General features: G+C 41.3%; 1 protein-coding gene across 2 annotated transcripts in view; it reads right to left on the reverse strand.

Moving 5' to 3' along the window:
* Positions 1–1,324: 1,324 nt before the first annotated feature.
* The window catches only part of LOC137766113 (ubiquitin-conjugating enzyme E2 E2), a 361,694-nt gene continuing 339,037 nt past the window's right edge, over positions 1,325–23,981 (reverse strand). For both annotated transcript variants that reach the window (XM_068545852.1, XM_068545853.1), the window contains exon 6: positions 1,325–2,143. In XM_068545852.1, coding sequence (XP_068401953.1) covers positions 2,046–2,143 — 98 coding nt within the window. In that variant the 3' untranslated portion in view covers positions 1,325–2,045. The remainder of the gene's footprint in view (positions 2,144–23,981) is intronic.

The following is a 23,981-nucleotide window of genomic DNA, read 5'->3' on the forward strand; positions in this document are numbered from 1 at the left end:
AAGTATTAAACTAAACATATAAACCTTTGTGGTGAGAAAGTCTGTAGGTGGTAAAACAGTCTGGGTAATTTTCTAAAAATCAGTCTTGTATTATATTAATTAAATTCATAACATTTTAAGGAAAGAAATGTTAAACACACAGTTATCTGACTCTTTCCCCCCCAGTCTATGGTGGTCTGTAACGGGCAGTGGCAGACTACAACTCACGGGCCAAATCTGGCTACTGACTGCTTTGGTAAATAAAGTTTTATTGGAACACAGCTGTGCCCATTCAAACATATTGTCTGTGGTGACTCTAGTTACAACTACAGATTTGAGTAGCTGTAACCGAGGCCGTCGTATGGTGTTCTGTAAGCTGGAACCTGTTTTCAAATAAAATGAATGGTAAAATCATTATTAAAAAAATCCTTAGGCACTTTGGTTTAAGAGTCCCACTTTCAACATTTAAATGTATTTTCTGTAGGATTTCTTTTGAACCACTGAAACCCAATAAAAACTGCATCTTCTGAATCAGATATTTAACATGTTTCTGATAAAGATATTAAAATTGAAGTCAGAAATATTTAGAGGTAAATGACTTACACTTGTAAATCCTACTATGTGGCAGGAAAGATGTTCCTCAAATGAGACCAAGCTGTACGGTGGGCTTGTAACTATAATTAGTAGAAGCAGGAGTTTCCAACGGGCCTTGTAACACAAAGAACCCTGAATATTAATCAGCACGTCAGTGTGGTTTTCAAGCTACACCACACACAAGTTTCCTCAGCCTCCTGTAGCTGCAAACCCAAAATAGCCTGAAGGTCAAAGCCAGACAGACATACTCTTGTCACTGAATGTGCTGACCATGACAGATATGAGGTGGGTTTACTTCCTCCACTAAAATTATGGTGGAAGAACAAACTCCAAACTCAAGGGCAATCACTGTAACAATCTTAAGAGGAAAAAGAAGAGAGAAGTAAGTCCAAACGTGGTCTGACACAACGATTAGCTCAGACCTCACTTTCACTAGGAGCCTATTTTTGGAGTCACATACTTGAATTACTGCATCAAGAAGGCTGTAACAGAAAAGATGTCCATGAGAAAGTGATGTGAAGCCAGTATGCAAAAACGAGAGTGATTGGAAACGACCATAAAATCATCAGGCTATTGACGGCTGGGGAAATTCCGCATGCCAAGCAACTCAACGGCGAGGAAATATTAAGAGGCTTGAGATGAAAAAAATACACCTGAATCTGTAATTGAATTAGACAAGCCTTGCTGCCTGGAGAACTCTGCTGGTCACCAGGATGGATGCAAAGCAAACGCTGGGTCACCAGAAGCGCACTGATCAGCCACAGTGATTTATTGAGTGCTTTAATAATACAAGTGTACATCAACTGATCCACAGTCAAAAGTGGCAGGTCCCTAAGAAATTTACAAGCACTTTAAGTAAATCAAAATACATATTATTTTGTTCAATCCAGCAGTCTTCTGTGTGGGGACAGAAGGCCAGTGATAAACAGAGTCTCAGTAATGCACAGTGATTCTGATTGAAGCGTTTGTACAAAAATCTGGTTCCCAGTAGCATGCACCCACCGATAAAGACCTCAGTACAAAAAAATTAACCCTAAGCATTACGTTGAAGTAGAAACGAGATAGAATTCTGAACTCGTGTTTTCCCGAAGATCACAGGAAGGGAAAAAGGATCCAAAGAAAACGAACAACAACAACAACAAAAAACAAAACCACACAGGAAAACGAAGCTTTGAAAGAAAGCTCGTATTATTACAGATCTGACGCTGTTTGCACTGAAAACAAACGTTCCCATCCACGTGGAGGTGGGATGAAAAAAAACAAACAAACCCAGATCTTTCAAGTTAACAGAAGTGAAACAGGGAATAAAACGGGAAGGGGTGGGGAGCAAAGGAAAGGGAGGGAGGGGGGGTGGGGCGGGGGGATGGATGACATTCCATCACAAAACGGTTCCAAAGGTGATAAAAATAAGACAAGCAGAGCCGAGGTGTGGGGCCCCGGTGCACTTGGTGAGCGTGCCGCGGGCCGGGGCCCTATGTGGCGTACCGCTTGGTCCACTGCCTGGCCATCCGGTCGTGCTCCGCCCTGTTGGTCATGTACTGCGTGGCGATGCTGCCCACCAGCGGGTCAGCTGGAAAGGAAGCAGAGGCGGGAGTCAGTCAGCGCCAGCAGCTCGGCCTCTTCGAGGCTGGGGGAGAGCGGAGCGTCTGCACAGCTGGCCCCGGTTCAGGGCGTGGCCAGAGAGGTGAGGTGCTGCGCTCTGCAACGTGGTCACCTTCGCCGTGACCTGCAAGTGACCCGCCCCGCAGACCCCGCCCCGGAGACCCCATCTCACCCCCGCCGCCCGAACGAGCACCTACCTGTGCTTTGGCTGCTGCCTCTTGTCACGTCTCCGGACAAGCGTGACTCTCTCTGTCCCCCACCACACATGTGCTTCTCCCCCCTCCTCCTCCTCCCCTGGTTTTCAGGTAGATGTTTATTTCACAGAGAAGATGCAGGTGGGCTGTGGGCGGGGCCTGCGGGGTCCTGGATACCATCCCCCTGGGGGAAGGGGGCGGGGCAAGCTTGGCCAACTCCCCGACCTGGGTTTATTGCCCAGGCAGGGGTCCAGCAGCAGGTTAGTGGGAAAAAAAAAAATGTAATTTAGGTTTCTGGAGATCCCAGAATCCACCCGTTTCCCTCCATTCTCTAATCTCACTTCTTCCCTGAGTTTTATTTCCGGTATTTTTGGTGTTGAGACTTTGAGTGTATTAGGGCACGTGGATAAGAAAGGACCAAAAGGGAAAAGGAAAAATATTAGCAAAAGCTAACGTTAAATATGAAAAAAAGAAAATAGGTAAAGAATATGGAAGGGTGTTTGTGGTCTAATACCACCTCATAACTCGGGAAGACTCTGAGAGTCTGCGAAGACCCAGTAAGACATTCAAGGTCACACCTTCACAATAACCAAGGTGTAACAGGAATACCACCTTTTCACGATCTGCTGATGCTGATGATAACAAAGCTTTTGAAAGTCCTCCCGACAAGACTTTGCTTTTATTTTTTAAGTTTTGTTACAGTTCTAACATTATATTACACCATTTTTTTGTCTGTTTGTTTTTGCTTTTTTGTTTTCTGGCCGTGCTAAGAGGCTTGTGGGATCTTAGTTCCCTGACCAGGGATCAAACCTGGGCCCCCTGCAGTGGAAGCGCCAAATCCTAACCACTGGACCGCCAGTGAAGTCCCCAAGACTTGCTTCAGTTTTAACAAACCTCACTTAAGTTTTCTTGGACTTGTGCTAAGTTTGTTATAATTATTCTAGGGAGAGGCCAGTTTCTGATATTCACTTACATCACAATGATGGTTAATGGGTGTGTTCGGAATGTCTGCCTCTCTGCCTACTCTTTGTGACTCTTGTCCTTCACTTGCCCAAATGGTGAAACTCTATCACTTCAACCAACCGAGCCAGGGTTCAAGATGATTGAAACCAGCAGTACCAGATGTAGACACAAAACACCTGGGATTGACAAGATATTAAAAAAAAAAAAATGTTGTCTTTCAGTTCAGACTAAGTAATGACCTTATTAGAGTCTAAAAAGGGCCAAAGAGAGGTCTGAGTCACATTTCTCTACCTTTGAAACAAATCATCTTGTTTCAATTTCTGGAATGCAAAGCCTTAGGGCAGAACTTGGGCACCTTCAACAGAGCTTACGTCTACATCGCTCAAGACAGCTGTTTGGTTAAACACTGCTCTACATTAGTGATGTACGCTAAAGAGCCATCTGTACTTCCTGACTTAACTGGTCGAGGTAAAGGGCAGGTTTAAGGTCAGAAGAAGGACCAGTGACATTAATGTTCTAGTGCAAATCTACCCTCACTGAGAGTGGGCACACTGGGAACAAGGGTCTGCCGTTTTAGCACAAAGGAGGGAGAGGGAGAAGGAGACGGTGGGGTGGGAAAAGCATCCATACTATTTCAACAGGGGCAGAGGGGAAAACCTCAAAAACACGGTAGAGTGTTATTGATAAAACTCACATGCGTTGTGCAGACATTTTTTTGTATGCTTAAATAATTAGCAGTAAATTCCTTTGAGTTCCTTTTTTTTTTTTTTTTTCTAATTTTTTGTTTTTGTTTTTTTTTAGATTGATTGATTGATTGATTGATTGATTGATTGGGTCTTCGTTTCTGTGCTAGGGCTTTCTCTAGTTGCGGCAAGCGGGGGCCACTCTTCATTGCGGTGCATGGGCCTCTCACTACCGCGGCCTCTCTTGTTGCGGAGCACAGGCTCCAGACGCGCAGGCTCAGTAATTGTGGCTCACGGGCCTAGTTGCTCCGCGGCATGTGGGATCTTCCCAGACCAGGGCTCGAACCCGTGTCCCCTGCATTGGCAGGCAGATTCTCAACCACTGCGCCACCAGGGAAGCCCGAGTTTCTTTTATAATACCTTTTCAAGTTCGATTTTGAAAAGAGAAATATTGTTCCATCTGCAAAATTATACATGCTAAATATAAAAACAATAATTAACAATTTCAAAAAAATCACCTCACACAGTACACAGGACAGAAAGTTGTAAGTGAAAACCGTCTGCAAATTCACTGAGAGAAGTACTGTTAACATTTTGACTTACATCTATCTTCCCAGACTTCTTTTCTAAACATACAATTTTAAAAAAAGATCATAGTCTGCTTTTGGAACCTTTAAAAAAACTCACTGTATGGTGAATAACTTTTTATATCAATAATTATATCCTACTTGATCATTCTTATTTGATTTGATTTTTTAATTGAAGCATAACTGACTTATATTACTATATTAGTTTCAGGTGTACAACACAGTAATTTGATAATTTTATAGATTATAGTCCATACAAAGTTCTTACAAAACACTGACTATATTTCCTGCGCATCATTTTAAATATTAATCTGAATTAATAACCAGTCTTCTGTTTAGAGACATTTGGGTTTTCCTTTTTTTTTTTCTTTTTCTGCTTTATAAACAATGCTGTGAAGAACATTATCGTGTGCGCATCTTTGTAAATTTATGCAAATCTTAAATTTAAAGTATTAATGAAGGAATAAAGGTATAAAATGAAGGAATTTAAAAATCATGTGTTATCAGTCAAGTAGTTCTTAAATGCTAAAATGTTTTGTTGAATAGAAAAGAAGTTAAGACTACAAGTAACTGAATTGAAACTATGCAATAAATGTATATTCAATGATCATCGCAGTGAATTTAGTGGAATGAGATACTCCTTTTGTAGTATATTTATAATTATGACTTGAAGTAAGATTGAATCTTGTTATTGGGTTTCACATTTCCTGGATACAGATACTCCAGGGATGAAATAACAAGTCTCCAAACATAAATTACTCGGCCTTATTTCTCTAACACTTTCTTTCTACAATAAAAGGAAAATTTCCCCATCATTTTGGATTCTAGATTGTTACTACTCCCCCAAGGCTTTGGCAGCCTTTGAGATGATCATCTATCAGTCTTCCTCCTCTTTACTAAAGAAAAGCCACAAAGTTCACCTGCGAATAAGTAAACTGAAATTCAAGTCTCCTACATGGCCTGCTTTTGGTCAGTAATTATTTGAATTTCTGAGAAGAAGAGCATGTTCACACCTGGCTCCTCTCACAGCAGATGGTTATTATTACTGATTATTAGATGGTTATTATTCCTGGTTATTGTTACTGATTCTCCTAATTAGTAGTGTGGTACGTATGAGAGGGTCCCTGGGGCAGAGGTACAGGACTCACGGTGTGGTCAATGGAAAATCTCGGGGCTGGGAGCTGAGAACACAACGTTCTCCATCAACAGACCTCTAAACCACATCGCCTCATCTGTGTATAAAAATCATGCCATCATTTTTGCTGGCACAAGACGAGCTGGGAAATAGTAGCCTCCGTGGAAGTGTAAGACGGAAAGATCACTGATGATGGGTGACACATCTTCTTCCTCCTTCTCTACTTTCCTGTCTGACCTCTGCTTCCCTACACAGCGCCAGGCGCCTGAACAACAAGCATGGTTATCTGCAAGTGAGTGAAAGGTGATCTCAGTGCTCTGCCCCCTCCCTTTTTTGGGAGATTCGTGTTACATGCACCTTTGATTCCAGAAGAGAAAGGCTCAGGCGACTCCTGCAACCCCGTCTGAAGGCTCACCTCTCCGTGACGGGGGCTATACTGGAATCACCGGAAACCAGAAGGGTTCACAGCCCGTCCAGGAAAGGAGGGAGACAGGGGTCAAGACTAAAGGGGGTAAGAAGCAGCTGAGTGGTTAGAGGGAGCGGAGAACGACAGGCAATGGCTGAGCTGCCCAGTGGTTCCATGTGCAAGGCCAAAGAACATTCTCTCTTGGTTGGTAGGTGGTATGGGAGAAATCACATGGCAAAGAAATGTTGACTCCCTTTTCTTAAGACAACACATGTATTCTCAAAGAAACACAAACAAAACCAGTCCAGTATGATGGAAAAGGGGGTGCGCTCCGGGTCCAGATTGCCTGCCTTTGTACCTCGGTTCCACCGATAACCGCGTCACGTCAGGCAAAGGACTTAACTTCTCTGTGCCTCGGTTTCCTCAACTGCACAATGAAATTGCTATAGTTGTTGTTATAAGAATGAAATGAACTGCTCTATAGTTGTTATAAGAATGAAATGAGCTGATTATTGTCAGGCACATACAAAACTTCTGCTATCATTTTCAAAATGAAGACAGGAAAATGAATATTCATGTGCACCTTAAAAAAATATAAATCTGATTGTCTTCTTGAAGACATTCTCTTCAGATAAAATCCAAAGTCTTTAGCATGTAATTATTAGAGAAATGCAAATCAAAACTACAATGAGGTACCACCTCACACCAGTCGGAATGGCCATCATCAAAAAGTCTACAAATAACGAATGCTGGAGAGGGTGTGGAGAAAAGGGAACCCTCTTGCACTGTTGGTGGGAATGTAAATTGATACAGCCACTATGGAGAACAGTATGGAGGTTCCTTAAAAAACTATCATATGACCCAGCAATCCCACTACTGGGCATATATCCGGAGAAAACCATGGTTCAAAAGAATACATGCACCCCACTGTTCACAGCAGTACTATTCACAATAGCCAAGATGTGGAAGCAACCTAAATGTCCATGGACAGATGAATGGATAAAGAAGATGTGGTACATATATACAATGGAATACTACTCAGCCATAAAAAAGAATGAAATAATGCCATGTGTGGCCACATGGATGGACCTAGAGATTATCATACTAAATGAAGTAAGTCAGACAGAGAAAGACAAATATCATATGATGTCACTTCTATGTGGAATCTAAAATATGACACAAATGAACTTATCTATGAAACAGAAACAGACTCACAGACACAGAGAAAAGACTTGTGGTTGCCAAGGGGGAGGATGATAGAGGAGGGATGAACTGGGAGGCTGGGATTAGCAGAGGCAAACTATTATACATAAAATAGATAAACAACAAGGTCCTACTGTAGAGCACAGGGAACTATATTCAATATCCTGTGATAAACCGTAATGGAAAAGAATATGAAAAAGAATGTGTGTATATATATATGTAACTGAATCACTTTGCTGTACACCTGCAATTAACACAACATTGTAATGCAACTATACTTCAATAAAATAAGTTAAACAAAAACAAAAACAAAAACAAAACCAACAAAGTCCTTAGCATGGCTCCCAAGAGCATCATGATCTCGACCTAATCTTTCCAGCCTTCTCCACCCATGCTTCAAACCAGAATCAACAACTCGCAGCTTCTGCGATAAGCCCTCCAATAAGCTCTCTGCACCTTTGCTTCTGAGACGTCCTTTGCCTGGTGGGCTTCTACGAATTTCTCCACATTTAGCTCAGGCATAGCCTCCTTGGGGATGCTTCTAGGTGCTTTGCAGCAGGCTTATGTGCCCCATTTCTGTTTTGTCTGTTCGCACCTCTATCACTGTGCTGAGAATGCTGCCTTTTAGTTGTCTGTCTGCTGTATATCTACATTTCCCATGGGACTGGAGCCCACGCGTTCAGTCGTTCGTCAACTATCACTGCGTCCCTACTGTGTTCCAGGTCCTGCAGAACTAGTGCTAAATAAGCAAACTCCTGCCCTCATGGGACTCTGCCTGGGCCCCTCTGTCTCCGTTTCCCTCTCGTTAACCCCATGTTTACTGTGATGTATGAATGGATAGAAGAACATAAGACAAGTAAGTAAGGAACACACAAAATAACAGCCAGAAAGAGCAGTTACTCCATAAGGCAGGTGTCCCTCTGTAGCATTATATGCTGGCTCATCATAGAAGTTTCTTCTCTACACACGACTAGCAAGTCACTAAAGGGGACCTGATGGAGAGTGTGACAGCTTTCTTGTCACTTTTCTCCTTTTTTTAAAACTTATTTATTTTTTAATTTTTTTGTATATAAGCAGGAATCCTTCCTTCCTTCCTCCCTCCTTCCCTCCCTCCCTCCCTCCCTCCCTTTCTGGCTGTGTTGGGTCTTCGTTGCTGTGCACAAGCTTTCTCTAGTTGCGGCGAGAGGGGGTTACTCTTCGTTGCGGTGCGCGGGCTTCTCATTGCGGTGGCTTCTCTTGTTGCTGGAGCACAGGCTCTAGGCTCACAGGCTTCAGTAGTTGTGGCACGCAGGCTCAGTAGTTGCGGCTCGCGGGCTCTAGAGCGCAGGCTCGGTAGTTGTGGTGCACGGGCTTAGTTGTTCCATGGCATGTGGGGTCTTCCCGCACCAGGGTTCGAACCCATGTCCCCTGCATTAGCAGGCGGATTCTTAACCACTGCGCCACCAGGGAGGTCCTACCTTAATTATTTTCTTATTGAACTTTGTGGTTTGCACTTTTCCATTTCTTGGATTCTTCAAGGCTATAAACCACCGCTTCTCCAGCTGTCCCACTATCCCCATGATGAGCACTTACTCACCAAGTCACTGAAGGCTTTCTGTGGGTCTGCCTTGCAATAAGGAATAGCTCTTTTTTGTGTCTTCCATGGAACTTTTCTTCCATGGTTTGGTTTAGCCTAGTTTCATTTAAATCTTTTATAAAATTAAAAAGTAATTGATGCTCATTATAATAAGTTCAAATCATAAAGAAGCATGTATGATGTAAAGAATATGATCTTCTTCCCTTCAATTTCCCACCATCTCAAGGTAACTGCTGTTAATGGTTGGATGCTCACTCCTCCAGACTTTTTTCTTTATTTATATTTAAACCCAATGGGAATCACATGATTCTGCAACTTGGATTTTCCTCTGGGCCAATATACAGTAGTTGTGTTTCTAAGATACTAGAAATAGACCTAGCTTATTATTTTTAATAATTACAGGGCATTCCTTTGCACAGCTATTCAGCATTCATTTTTCCATCCCCTACTGATGCACATTTATTGATACATTAGATTTGATTTTTTGCTATCAGGACTAGTATTACCGTCTTGTATACATCTTTGAGCATAGGTTTGTGTCATTCTGGAGGGTAGATTCTTCTAGGTGACAGTGTTGGGCCAGAGAGTACAGTACACATTTAAAATTTTTGCCAAATACTGCCCAACGGCCCTTCAATAAAAGGATGTACAATTTATCCTATTTCTGGACATTCTCCCTAACATTGCATTACCAATCTTTAAAAATTGTTTTTGTCAAGGTACCCAAAAAAGTAAAAAATCCCTGTCATTGTTGTATCTGGATCTAACTTGATGTCTACTGAGGTTTAACATGTTCTTGTGTTTGTTCACCATTTGTATTTCTTCTCCTGTGATGTGTTTGTTCATGCCTTTTTTAATTTATTTTTTATTATTATTTATTTATTTATTTTTGGCTGTGTTGGGTCTTCATTTCTGTGCGAGGGTTTTCTCTAGTTGCGGCAAGTGGGGGCCACTCTTCATTACGGTGCGCGGACCTCTCACTATCGCGGCCTCTCTTGTTGCGGAGCACGGGCTCCAGACGCGCAGGCTCAGTAGTTGTGGCTCACGGGCTCAGTTGCTCCGCGGCATGTGGGATCTTCCCAGACCAGGGCTCGAACCCATGTCCCCTGCATTGGCAGGCAGATTCTCAACCACTGCGCCACCAGGGAAGCCCCTGTTCATGCCTTTTGTCTATTTTTTCCTTACTATCATGAAGGAGTATTTTATATATTATAAATATTAAGCATGCACTGAAGTTCAGCTTTGGCCTCAGTGTTCAGCCAAAATTGCTTTAGTCTTTGGAAGACTGAACAGACAAATGCCTCCTTTGACGTTATTTTGAGCTTTGTTGAACTTGTGGAGATCAAAGATCGGGTTACCATCATATTTAATAAACATAGATCATCTTTTGGACTTATTGCTAACATCTGAATACTGGTTTTTAAAATGTTGGTAAGCATGATGAGTGTTAACTTGGGACTGAAAATCTCTTTCAGTCGAAGACAAACAATATGACATACAAGGAAAAGATTAGGAACTGTCTTCACATGTATTCATACAAACGCTCAAAGTGAGATGGAAGTGCAGCTATCATAAGGGAGAAGGCTTCTGGCACAAAACAGGCCTTACGATTGTCCACTGCAGATACTAAAACTGAGAGTAAAGCACTTGTAACAACCAGTGGCTGCCGGCAGAGAAAGCAGTGCATCCAATGATTGTGTGAGTCAGGAAATGAATGCAAACATTAGAGATAAAAACGTGAGGGCAAAAATCTTCTGTTGGCTTCTTAAGTATCCAGAAGACATCGTCTTCAAGCATTTTGCACACAGCTTCGGTTTGTGGGAGGGCTGCAAGGACACTGTACCATGATCTTTTAAGTCTAGGGGTTGAGGAGGTAAGTCTTCACCCTTTTGTTACCATTAGAGAAAAAAGAAAGCTTACTGATCTGATAGTAAAATCTCCACGAAGAGTAACCCACACTGGGATAGACAGCCAAAGAAAAACATGCTTGTCACCAGGCGAAAACATCTGTCTAAGTCTTGCAAGCGTGCAGAGGAGTCTCCCAGTAGCTGGCAGTGCTAAGAAACTGTACTGCGACATCATCACGACAAACTTTAAAAACATACCTAATTTTTCATGAAATTAGAAAAAAAATTTTTTTTTGGCCGCTCAGCTTGTGGGATCTTAGTTCTCCAACCAGGGATTGAACCTGGGCCGTGGCCGTGAAAGCACGGAGTCCTAACCACTGGGCCACCAGGGAGTTCCCTCTGATTTCTAATAATAATATTACAGTATTACTTAAATTCTTAAAATAAAATTTCATATTTATTCTTGTATCTCAGAAGATCACTTTATGGTGGGAACATTCAGCATTGCCTTAGGTTGTTCATTAATTTTAATGCTGGCTGTTCAGTATTCAGCCAAAAATAAATTCAGTGCACCTCTAAGGAAAATACTATTTATCTATTATATGTGAAGGAAATATTTTCTCCCAGTCTTTTGTCCTTTAACCTAGTTTATAGTGTCTCTTGCCATTACAAGTTTAAAGTTTTTCAGTACTTAAATAAGTCAATCTTTCCTTAATATTTTTTAGTGTGATGTCATGTGTATTTGACAAAGGCCTTCTGCACTCACTCCAGTATTTTAGAAATATTCTCCTACATTTACATACAGTAACCATCTGTGCAATGCTAGCTTTATCACACATACGATTCCCATACGTATCTGGACCTGACTCTGTACTTGATATTCTTTCATTCGATTAATTTGTCTTTTGCTTTATTTACTCCTGTTTTTCTTGCTACTGTTTTACAGTATGTTTGATATCTGGTAGGATAAGTTCTCACGTGTCCCCATTTCTTTCCTTCACTAAAGTTTTACTTGGAGAACTGTAATCTTGAGGCTAAGACTTGGAGCAATTAAAGCTAGTTCACCCCAGGGTATAGGAATTTCACATCTCTTTGAAGAATGTTATCAAGATTTAGGAATGACTGAATTCCTCAGGGTCTACTAATTAAAAATCAAGTGAGTAGGACAAAGTTAAGGTTTTTTGTAGTTTGGAATGTGGGAAAACCAGACCATTAATTATAGGCCTAACCCAGACCAGAAAGGTTGTTAAGCACCCTGGAAAAAAAAAAAAATCATATACACATAGTGTGTGTGCATGTGTGTGGCCCTCGTGGCTCATAAAGCGATTTAGGGGAGAACGTTACCATGCCTATGATTTAAACCAAGTGGTGGATGTTATCCAACTAGATTTAACTCTGAAAATGCTAAATAAAACTGCATACCAGTCTAGCAAGATATGCTATTACCCCAGAATTAATAACTAGTGATGCTAAAAGAGGAATCAAGTACCCCAACTTCTAAAGAGACATTAATACCTTCCTCAGGACTTGCTAAGAGAAGAGGAGCTGGGAGGCTTCCCTGGTGGTGCAGTGGTTAAGAATTCTCTCCCAAAGCAGGGGACATGGGTTCGAGCCCTGGTCCGGGAAGATCCCACATGCCGCGGAACAACTAAGCCTGTGCGCCACAACTACTGAGCCTGCGCTCTAGAGCCCGCGAGCCACAACTACTAAGCCCGCGTTCCACAACTACTGAAGCCTGTGCGCCTAGAGCCTGTGCTCCGCAACAAGAGAAGCCACTATAATGAGAAGCCCGCGCACTGCAACAGAGAGTAGCCCCCGCTTGTCGCAACTAGAGAAAGCCCATGCGCAGCAACGAAGACCCAACATAGCCAAAAAAAAAAAAAAAAAAACACACAGCCATTCTCAAATATTAAATTACATAAAGTTACAATTAAGTAATTTATAAAGGTAATCAATACTTAAAACCATTTCTTAATTATTTTACTGCTATTATTATTTATCGTCATAGTTTTTTTTAAGGTCTTTTCTATCCGCATGGTGGAAAAACACCATGTGCTACTACTGTGCATCTTGTCCCGATTACACACTCAGGAAGGTCACATAAGTAGCTTGAAATCAGCAAATGCTACAAATGAGGACCTGATTTACTGTTTTGTTGATTGTCTGTGGTGAAGAAAGTGATGGAGAAAATGGTAATAGTGCAGATTAAACTTAAAAGTGTTATCATGTCTAGATCCTTACACAGTGAAGAACATAAACACTGGAGGATATATTCTTCCAGCACATGAAACCATTATCTGATTCAGAAAGAAGTTGCTCATGACACTAACCAGTGAAGTTCTGACACTCTTTTCTTTGTTTTACTTGGGTCTTAGTTCTTAACTATGTATGAAAATATCACCCAACATTCCTGTTAGAACCACACTCATTTGTCAGTTACAGCTGCAAAAGTCACTGTAAGTCTTCTGAGAATGAATCAGCTACATGGAATTGGCAGTAAAGAGTACTGTATATTTTATTATCTGTAAACTGCGTACATTTTTACATCAGTAAAATGCATAATAAATGTATCTACGTACACATGTGCATACAACCACCCCTTCCAGCCCCTGCCCATTTCAAAGTTACCAATACCCATGGGGAAGGGCTTAGCCAAGGAAGTTGAGCCGGGGCTGGGTCTTCTACATCAGGGGACTGGGAAGTGAGACCTCGGATTACCGCACGTGAAGCAGCATTTTGACACCTGTCACTCAGAAGGCATGGACGGCAAGATGCTGCTTGCCAAAGAAGCAGGAAATCAGGTACAGGGATGCCGCCCTCATCCTTTATCTGACCCCACAGCCTAGGAGTCAGGCCTTGGAAAGGGAGAGAAGAGGTGTCTGAGAACCGGACCTGCTTGCTCCACCCTGACAGAGTGGAAACAGGAAATCAGATTTAAATCAGTATGAGAGGAGAGTTTAAAAACCGACAAGATTGACTTTTCTATTAACTGAAAGTAACCCGAATGCTGCTAAATATTGTTAAGGGATAGAAAAGCAAAATTCAACAAAATGTGGCCTAAAGCAGTGACTGGAGAAAATTAAGGCCAGTCCATATTAATGCCCCCTGAGTTGAGATGGCTCAACAAACAATACGAATACACTGGCTATAACCGAAACTATACTGTTGATAAAATTTTTTTCCCAACGTCAAAACTTGTCCTATCAGCCTACACAGCAGTGCTATGTACCCTAAGTCAATGTGTGTTTTGAAATAGAAAGCGTCTGTTAGACTAGACTCATCCACAGAGCAGCACAGAGGGTGCAACCCTACTGAGAAGCTACTGGATTGCAATTCCAGGCTTAGTTAAACAATAATTCCTAATGAACTCTCAGAAAATATCCTTACAGTATTGGACTTGTTTAAGACACCAGAGATTCACATTGCTTTCCCTCAAACATTGGGCTGGCCGAAAAGTTCGTTCGGTTTTAAGTAAAAATAAAAGACACTTTTCATTTTCACCAAGAACTTTACTGAACAACGTATTCGCTAATCAAACAAACTTTTTGGGCAACCCAATGCCTCTGCAAAAAGCTATGGCTGCAGCAAGTAGGAAAGAGTCAAAGATGCTGAGATATCAAAGCTAGACTTTTTTAAAAAGCAGCTTTATTGAGATATAATTCACATACCATATAATCCACCCATTTAAGGTGCACACTTCAGTCATTTTTAGTACATCCACAGAGTTATACAGTCACGGCCACAATCCACTTTAGAATATTTTCATCGCTCCCAAAAGATACCTTGTATCCTATACCTCTAAATCCTCCAGCCCTAGGTATCCACTAATCTTTCTGTCTCTGTCTATTTACCTATTCTGGACATTTCATATAAATGGAATCATTCAACATGTGGTCTTTTGTGACTGGCTTCTTTCACAAAGCATAATGTTTTCAAGGTTCATCCATGTTGTAGCATGTAACAGTACTTCATTCTTTTTTATTGCCAAATAATATTCTATTGTGTGAATATACCACACTATATCCATTCCTTAGGTGATGGACATGTGGGTTGTTTTCACTTTTTGGATATTGTGAATATCCAAATGCTGCTGTGAACATCTGTGTACAAGTTTTGCATAGACCTGTTTTCATTTCTCCTGGGTCTATACCCAGCAGTGGAATTGTTTGGTCACATGGGAACTCTACGCTTCACCGTTAGATGAACTGCCAAAATGCTGTCCAAAGAGAATTTCACATCCCTCCCCAGCAACGTGTGAGGGGTCCAATTCTCCATGTCCTCACCAACACGTGTTAGTATCTGAAGATGCAAGATTATAAAGACAGAATAGCTTACACCCATTGGCCTCTACCTACCAGGTGTCCAGTTAAAAAAATATATACCATATTCCCTACAAACATTTGTTCCTGCCAACCATGGAAAATAAATTCTCTGAAGTTGGAGCATTTTTCTCATGGTCTGTGTCTACGAGAGACCAAAGATTATCCTGATCCTGCCTTCCCTCTACTTCTAACCACGATGGAAGTAAAAATGACAACAATAATCCAATGAGACTTGTTTGTAATGCACACCTTTTCTTCAAGATAAAAAAATACTTTTTAACCCCACAGTCCTCAATTGTAGTCCGCCCACTAAAAACTAGTATTCTAATGTATCAGTTTCCCCCTCATGGCATCTTTTCTGTTCACACTGCTATTCGGTGCGGAGAGCAGGACAGGAGGTTGTGTGAGAGCAGCTGTGAACACAGCAGTCGTGCCCTAGATGCATCGCACACGTCCACAGTCTCCACCGCGTCGGGGAATCTGGACTCGAGTCCGAAGGTATAAATAACCCAGCTCAGGGCCACAGCTGGACCAGAATGTCAGTGGTGTCAGATGACTGGATCCTTCTGTCTGCCGTTGAGGGCTGGCACTGTGTAGCCGAGGCAGCCTGGTGAGTCACATGGACCCTGTCGCGCTGAGGAATGACTTTCCCTGAAGCGTGGGCTTTGACTTGGGCTGAGGCCTTGCTCTAATCCTTCTCCTCCCAACTCCTCCCTTTCCTTCAGGGTAGGCAAGGCCTCTTTTGCAGTCTTTTTTTTTTTTTTTTTTTTAAATTAATTGTTTTTGGAGTATAGTTGCTTTACAATGTTGTGTTAGTTTCTACTGTACAGCAAATGAATCAGCTATATGTATACATACATCCCTTCTTTTTTGGATTTCCTTCCCCTTTAGGTCACCACAGAGCCCTGAGTAGAGTTCCCTGTGCTGTACTTTAGGCTCTCATTAGTTACCTATTTTACACATAGTAGTGTATATATGTCAATCCCAATCTCCCAATCCATCCCACCTTCCCTTCCCCCCTTGGTAACCATACATCTGTTCTCTATGTCTGTGTCTCTACTTCTCTTTTGCAGCCTTATATCACAAAAACAGCAGAGTGTCTGGGGCACTGGAGATGACAGTTCAATAAGTATTTGTGTAATAAATGAATTAACGAGTAATTCCACTGGTCAGGATGGAACTTAGTTTGTCGGAGGTATCAGGTTTCTGGCTAGACATCCTTCTTCCTTCCCATGCTTGAGCCTAAATGACATTTATCCCTATGGGACCAGCAGCTCCCCAAGTCACTAACGTGAGATGGTAAGCATTTGGGCAGCCCCGGTGTACATTTTTTTTGTGATTTAATATTTAGCTATCTTTGCTTCGAGTCTAAAGCATACAATATGAGCTACTTCCTATAACTGACCTCTTACTTTGTCTTCAAGCTCCCCTGCTATTTCCTTTTGGTCCCTGAAGGCTTCAATTCTTATTTTTTAAAATTGAGGTATAGTTGATGTATAATATATAAGTTTTAGGTGTACAACATAGTGATTCACAAGTATTAAAGGTCATATTTCCATTTATAGTTATTATAAAGTATTGGCTATATCCCCTGTGTTGTATAATATATCCTTGTAGCTTATTTATTTTATACATAGTAGTGTGCACCTCTTAATCCCCTACTTTGTCCCTCCTTTCACTGGTAACCACTAGTTTATTCTCTATATCTGTGAGTCTGTTTCTTTTTTGCTATATTCACCAGTCTGTTGTATTTTTTAGGTTCCACGTATAAATATATCATACACTATCTGTATTTGTCTGACATTTCACTCAGCATAATACCCTTCAGGTCTATCCATGCTGTTGGAAATGGCAAAATTTCATTCTTTTTTATGGCTTAGTGTTCCACTGTGTGTGTGTGTATCTTTATCTATATCTATACCTATATCTATATGTATATGTACATCTACCTCACATCTTCTTTACCCATTCATCTGTTGATGGACACTTGGATTGCTTCCATATCTTGACAACTGGAAAGAATGCTGCTATGAACACTGGGGTGCATATATCTTTTCGAATTAGTGTTTTCATTTTCTTTAGACATATACACAGGAATGGAATTGCTGGATCATATGGTAGTTCTATTTTTAATTTTTTGAGGAACCGCCATACAGTTTTCCATAGTGGCTGAACCAGTTTACATTCCCACTAATAGTGTACAAGGGTTCCCTTTTCTCTACATCCTTGCCAATATTTGTTATTTGTGGTGTTTTTGATGATAGCCATTCTGACAGGTGTAAGGTGATTCTAATTGTGGTTTTGATTTGCATTTCCCTGATGGGTGGCGATACTGAGCATCTTTTCATGTGTCTGTTGACCGTCTGTATGTCTTCTTTGGAGAAATGTCTGTTTAGGTCTTCTGCCCATTTTTAATTGGGTTGTTTGTTTTTTGATAGTGAGTTGTATGTGCTGTTTATATATTTTGGATATTAACCCCTTATAGGTCATATTATTTGTAAATATTTTCTCCCATTCAGTAGGATGTCTTTTCGTTTTATTGATGGTTTCCTTCACTGTGCAAAGGCTTTGAAGTTTAATTAGGTCCAATCATTTAATTTTGCATTTATTTTCTTTGCTTTAGGAGACAGATCCAAAGAAATATTGCTGCGATTTATGTCAGAGTGTACTGCCTATGTTTTCTTCTAGGAGTTTCATGGTTCCCAATTTACATTTAGATCTTTAATCAATTTTGAGTTTATTTTTGTATATGGTGTTAAAGAATGTTCTAATTTCATTCTTTTACATGTAGTTGTCCAGTTTCCCAGCACCACTTATTGAAGAGACTTGTCTTTTCTCCATTGTAAGTTCTTGCCTCCTTTGTTGTAGATTAATTGACCATAAGTGCATTGGTTTATTTCTGGGCTCTCTACTTTGTCCCAATCATCTACATGTCTGTTTTTGTGACAGTATCATACTGTTTTGATTACTGTTGCTTTGTAATATAGTCTGAATTCTTAAAAGATTTTTATGTTTAGTCTGCATTCAGTTGTTCCCTGTTTTATTGGCATCTTGCCTGAACTTGAACCTCCTTTGTTTTAACCCCTTGGGCAACATGTTCTACCGCTAGACCAAACTTTCTCTCTATATACTGCTTCTTCCATACTTCTGCTTCAGCCAAGTGTGAAGGTTTATTTCTAGGATTCAAACTCCTACTGTATCCTTCTGATAAAGGGAAAGAACCATGTCAAACAAATTCTAGTAAGTCATAGGTAGTAAATTGTGAATGTTGTTTTCCATTTTTCTGCTAGCAGGAAATGGGGGATGGGTGATAGGAGGATTGATCCCCTGGGTACCATGAACTGACTAAATAATATTCACTGATCTTGGAATGCATCCTTCTTGCACACCAGGCTTGGTCTGGGAATTTGTGGGAGACCAGGCACAGTCAAGTTCACACAGTCACCAGTGATGCTGTCATAGCGGTTAGGAAACCAAGTGCTGGGGATTCTGATTCCCAAATATCTTTTGGCCCTTCCCCTCTTCTACCTCCTTATGGCCTCTGTCATCTCCTACCTGGACCATCAAAGTACCTTCTTGAACATCTCCCTGTCTTCAGTCTTTCCACTCCCCAATAAACTAAACTCTAGTTTTTGAAGACACAAACCTGGTCATACAAGGTCCCTCTTTTAAAACCTTCTGTTTCCCACTGTCCCCTCCCCCCTGCCATGAGAGCCCCAGGGGCAAGGCCAACTACGCATAAAGATGCTTTTTTGCCAATAACCTGCTTGATGTCACAGATGTTTTTTACCCATTAAATTATTTTTTCTGTATCTTAATCATACTTCTATCTTCAATAGGGGCTGCTCCAATGTTTTGCCCTCTTCTTTAGTTCTTACTGTTTCTGGAGGAAACAGAAGTTTTCAAAAGAGGCAAACAAGGTGAGAGAACATGATAACATAGAACAGTGTGACATTATTGTTCACAGAGGAAGATTTTTGATTCCAAACTTTATGCTCATTAAGTGTAAAGTGCTGTCCTATGTATTAAAACAACTCAGCAGTATGAAGTGGTTTCCACATAAACAGCCTTGTGAGCAGTAACTCCTGATAGCAACTGCGTGAGTCTACACTGTTGCGCGTCTTCCCTGGCAGACCAATCTCTGAGGATGAAGGCAATAGGAACCACTGATCTCATGAGGGGGGCTCTGGAAACACAGAAAGGAGGGAAGAAGGGAGGGGGCAGAAGCACTTAACCAAAGTAACTGCATACACACTCACTCCTCCAAAATAATGAACTATTTAGGAGAATCATCTTGTCCCATACGTGGGAGGGGAGAAAAGAGCAAATTGCTCATTGTGGGATTTTTCTAATCCGCATTTTAAACCCTCTCAGAGTTAAGCCAACTTCTCTGGAGCCACACGGCCCCTATAACCTCCGCAGCATGGAAATCCCAGCCCTCTGCTGGCCACTGCTCCCCTAAGTAGGTTTTGGGTTACCCCTAGCAAGACCTGTTGCACTGGCTTCTGTAACCTGCTGACCATTCTTACCTTAACACTTCTCAGCACGGGTGCAAGCCTGTGTCACCTTAAAAAAATGCCAGGCCTATGTTGGGACACGGGCATACTCCAAAACTCTCCAACTTTCTCACTCTTCAGGAGAGTGCAGTAATTCAGAATTGGGCCTCTCTTGGATGTGGAGAAAAGGGAACCCTCCGACACTGTTGGTGGGAATGTAAACTGGTGCAGCCACTGTGGAGAACAGTATGGAGGTTCCTCAGAAAACTAAAAATAGAACTACCATATGATCCACTTCTGGGCATATATCCAGACAAAACTCTAATCCAAAAAGTTACATGCACCCCTATGTTCACAGCAGCACTGTTCACAATAGCCAAGACATGGAAACAAGCTAAATGTCCATCAACAGAGGAATGGGTAAAGAAGATGTGGTACATACATACATGGAATATTACTCAGCCATAAAAAAGAATGAAATAATGCCATATGCAGCAACATGGATGCAACTAGAGATTATCCCACTAAGTGAAGTAAGTCAGAAAGAGAAAGACAAACATCCTGTAATATCACTTATATGTGGACTCTAAAATATGACACAAATGAACCTATCTATGAAACAGACACAGAATCATGGACATAGAGAACGGACTGGTGGTTGCCAAGGGGGAGGGGTGTGGGGGAGGGATGGAGTGGGAGTTTGGGATTAGCAGATACAAACTATTGTGTAAAGAATGGATAAACAACAAGGCCCTACTGTATAGCACAGGAACTATATTCAGTACTTTGTGATAAACCATAATGGAAAAGAATATGAGAAAGAATGCGTGTTTATATATATATAAGACTGAATCACTTTGCTGTACACCTGAAATTAACACAACATTGTAAAGCAACCATACTTCAATAAAAAAAAAAAGTGAAAAACCCGCACAGAATCGAGCCTCTCTCTAAGTGGCTGCAGGACCCCTTGGTGAAGGAGGGGAAATCCGGCTTCTATTTGGCTGCCTCCCTCCCCGTTTGGCTAATTCCCTGGCGTATTTATTTCCCCTTCCTGACACTCCCGGATCTTTCTCTCTGAGACGAGATGACCATATATCTGACCTCGGTGTGACTGTCCCCGAAAGGGTCATCTTTCCCAGAGGCGTGTACCTTTTCAAAGAGAAATCCGGAGACCCCATTCAGCACAAAGAAATGAAACTAACACAAAACAGTTGGAACAAAGGACTAGGTGTATAATTTAGCTCTGTCTTTTGACTCGGAGGAGTTTGGGGTTCTTCAAATCACACAGCTGAAAGCCACCCCCGACTCTGCCTCCGAAGGGACACAGCGCAGGGCGTGACACACAACCGTGTCTTTGCCCTCCCCTTCTCAGAAGCCTGGTTTTCACGATTACTCCTCATGTAGCTGGATGCGTGCATCATTCTTCGTGAAAATTTGACCCGCATTGACGCTTTAGCTTTGCAAATGGCACTGTAACACTCATATGATACTACTTCAATTCTTTCTCCAAGATACATCATGGAAAGTGAGGAGACTGGTTGCAGAAAGCTGGCTTCTTGGCTGTGACTCTGCAGACCTTTAATGGGTGGCAGAGACGATGCTTTCTACCCTGCAGAGGATGCTGACAGGACCTCCCCCCACCATCCCCAGGGGCTTTAACCCACCACCATATTTATTCACGACTGCTTAAACCGTGGGATCTTTTTGGAAATAGAAAGGCCACTCTTGATGCGGCATGAAATGGGCCACGTCGAGGCCCTAATTTTTAAATGCTCGTGTTGGGGACACAGTCACAGGTTCTCAGATGCAGTGCCCCATTTGGAGTATTTTTCTGGGAGCTAAAATTTGCTGTTAAAATGGAATCTGGTAACAAGCAGTAAATTATACAACTGTATTTAAATTCTAAAATAGTTATTTTTACAGCAGCTTTATAAAGTTTAATTTACCCCCTTGCCTTGAAAGATTTAATGACTGCTTCAAACAGCTCCACCTATTTTTCTATAATTGGATACATTTGTTTCCAGTGTAAATATGCTGACTAGACTTGCATAGTGATTATACGTCTACAGCTGTTTTTTGGGGGGAGGGGAGGGGGGAGGCAATGAATAGACCCACTGCCCCTAGATGAGAATGTACCCACATCTGCATGAACAATTATATTTTCACTTGCAAATTGGGTACCCTTTGTACCTGTAATGTTTTCCTTGCTTAAAAAACGATTCTTTATATACACACACCGTGACTGTTTTTAGAATGATTATAAAAATATATACATTTTTTGAAAGGTTCAATCAACGCTCTAGACCCGTTAAATTTTACCCCACTTTGTCAGAGGCCAGTAGGCAAATTTTGGGCATTAACGTATACCATGTTGTCTTACTCAGGTTTAGAAAAACCAAACAGAATACACAGCCCTCTGGGAAATACACCTCAATGACTATTTGTGGCAAATAAAATTAATAGAATGGATGTTCCTTTTCATTTTATCTATGTACCAACATTTCCCTTATAGAATATATCTAGTAAGGATTCTTGCTTATATCCCTAAATTATCAATTTGAAATTTATTGAATTCTTCAAATTTCTTTTTTTTATTCTTCCAGATAAAGCAGAAAGTTAAGAGCTTCAAAGAGAAAATCAGAGAAAATAATATGAAGTGCTCGGCACACCAGGAGAGACATCCAGCGCCATATTAAGAGGTATGGGGTGAGGGGAGGGGGAGGGGACGGGGGTATCTGAGACTGAACAGCCTCCCGGCCTCTGAGAACACAACCGCTACCTGCGTGAACAATGATTGTATTCTCCCTTGCAAATTAGGTCCAGCAGGTGCCTATAGGGCTTTACATATTTAAATTACTCAGTCTAGGATAATCATAAAAATCCGTAATAAATCAAAATAATCCTGGAGAACTAGTCCCTGAAAGATAGCAGAATTAAGCGTCATTGGCATTTAACTGAATTAGAGGTTATTTCTGAGGTACATGGCACCAAACCACTTCGGTGTCAACTCATGTGAGATATTTTAACAGGCTTTAAAATTCTTACTGGAGTGACAAGTAGATGTTTGTGTCCTTAATTCGACATTGTACCAAAAAAAAAAAAAAAAAAAAAGGGAAGGATGTATAAACTCTTCATGGCAGGACAGACGGGGCTGCTGGTATTAGTTAAACATGACTATCTCTTATTTCAATTTTGTTTAAAATCGGAAATGAAAGTTAGCTCAGTAATTTAAATCTAATTCTCGTTTGTACTAAGTTCAAGTGTCTAGTACATGATATCTGACACAGAAAGGCCCCCAGGTAATCTAGTGTGGGGTGACAGGTCATGGTTAAGGCTGATTACAGGGCAGAAGAACAGATGTTTCCTGCCTCCCATGACCAGTGGCTCTTTGGGACCGCCTGCCCTGGGAGTGATGTTAAATGCTTAACGAAACGTACTTGGATTCCTTAGAAGGTGCAGGGTTGTACTAACAAGCTAACCCTCAATCTACAATCAGGTTATAAACCAAACTAAAAATGAATAATTGTATCTCTAGGGACAAGATAAACTTTAGTGCTTAATTTCATTACCTGGTTATTTTTACTCTGTCAGCAGTAAAGTCTGTGAAGCTGTAAGAGGTTCAGTCCATACCTGTAGCAAGTCATCACGTTACGCTTTGTGTTGAGACTTCCGATTTCTGATGGTTTATTTGACTGATTGCGTTAGAATTTCTCAGGAAGCGGTACTTAACTTATCATGGGAATGAAGGTGTCTATAAAAATTTGGTTTTAGCGCTTGAACTGGTCAATAAATAACATGTAGATGGGCAGATTTTAGTGACCAGAAGTGCTGAAACAGGCAAAACAATACGCTCATCCTGGACGGGCAATATCCAGCTGATGGATGCGAGGAAACGATGGCATATTCCAAAAGTTGGTACATGCCATCCCTCTCATCCACCTACACTATCCTACAAGTTAGAATAAGGATGACAATCTATAAACTAAACACAAGTGAGTCCACCTTAAGGAAAATCTGCTGCTGATGAGCTGGTACCCTGAACCGCCTTTTCTTGGAGACTGATTTCAGAATGGTCCAAACCTCACAGTCTGGACTCATTTACCAGACTTGTTTTTAAGTAAGTCTGAGACTCAGGCATCAAACTGAAAACATATATGTATACATTTATAGATACGCCTGTGTGTGTGTCTGCTTAGGGGTATAAAAGTGTGAGGCAGAGGAGTGGCAATAATAAAGCGAAATACTGTTTGCATACTTGCATTTATCTGGGCTTTCATCCTAGAGTTAGAGAATAAAAGCTATTAAGCAATGTGTTTTTGAGGTCTGAGAATCAGTGTGCAGATCAGACATGGTTTGTTCTGAGATTAGCCTGAAGTCACGGTGGAGTATTT

Source organism: Eschrichtius robustus, chromosome 6, assembly GCF_028021215.1.
Source record: "Eschrichtius robustus isolate mEscRob2 chromosome 6, mEscRob2.pri, whole genome shotgun sequence".
NCBI lineage: Eukaryota > Metazoa > Chordata > Mammalia > Artiodactyla > Eschrichtiidae > Eschrichtius > Eschrichtius robustus.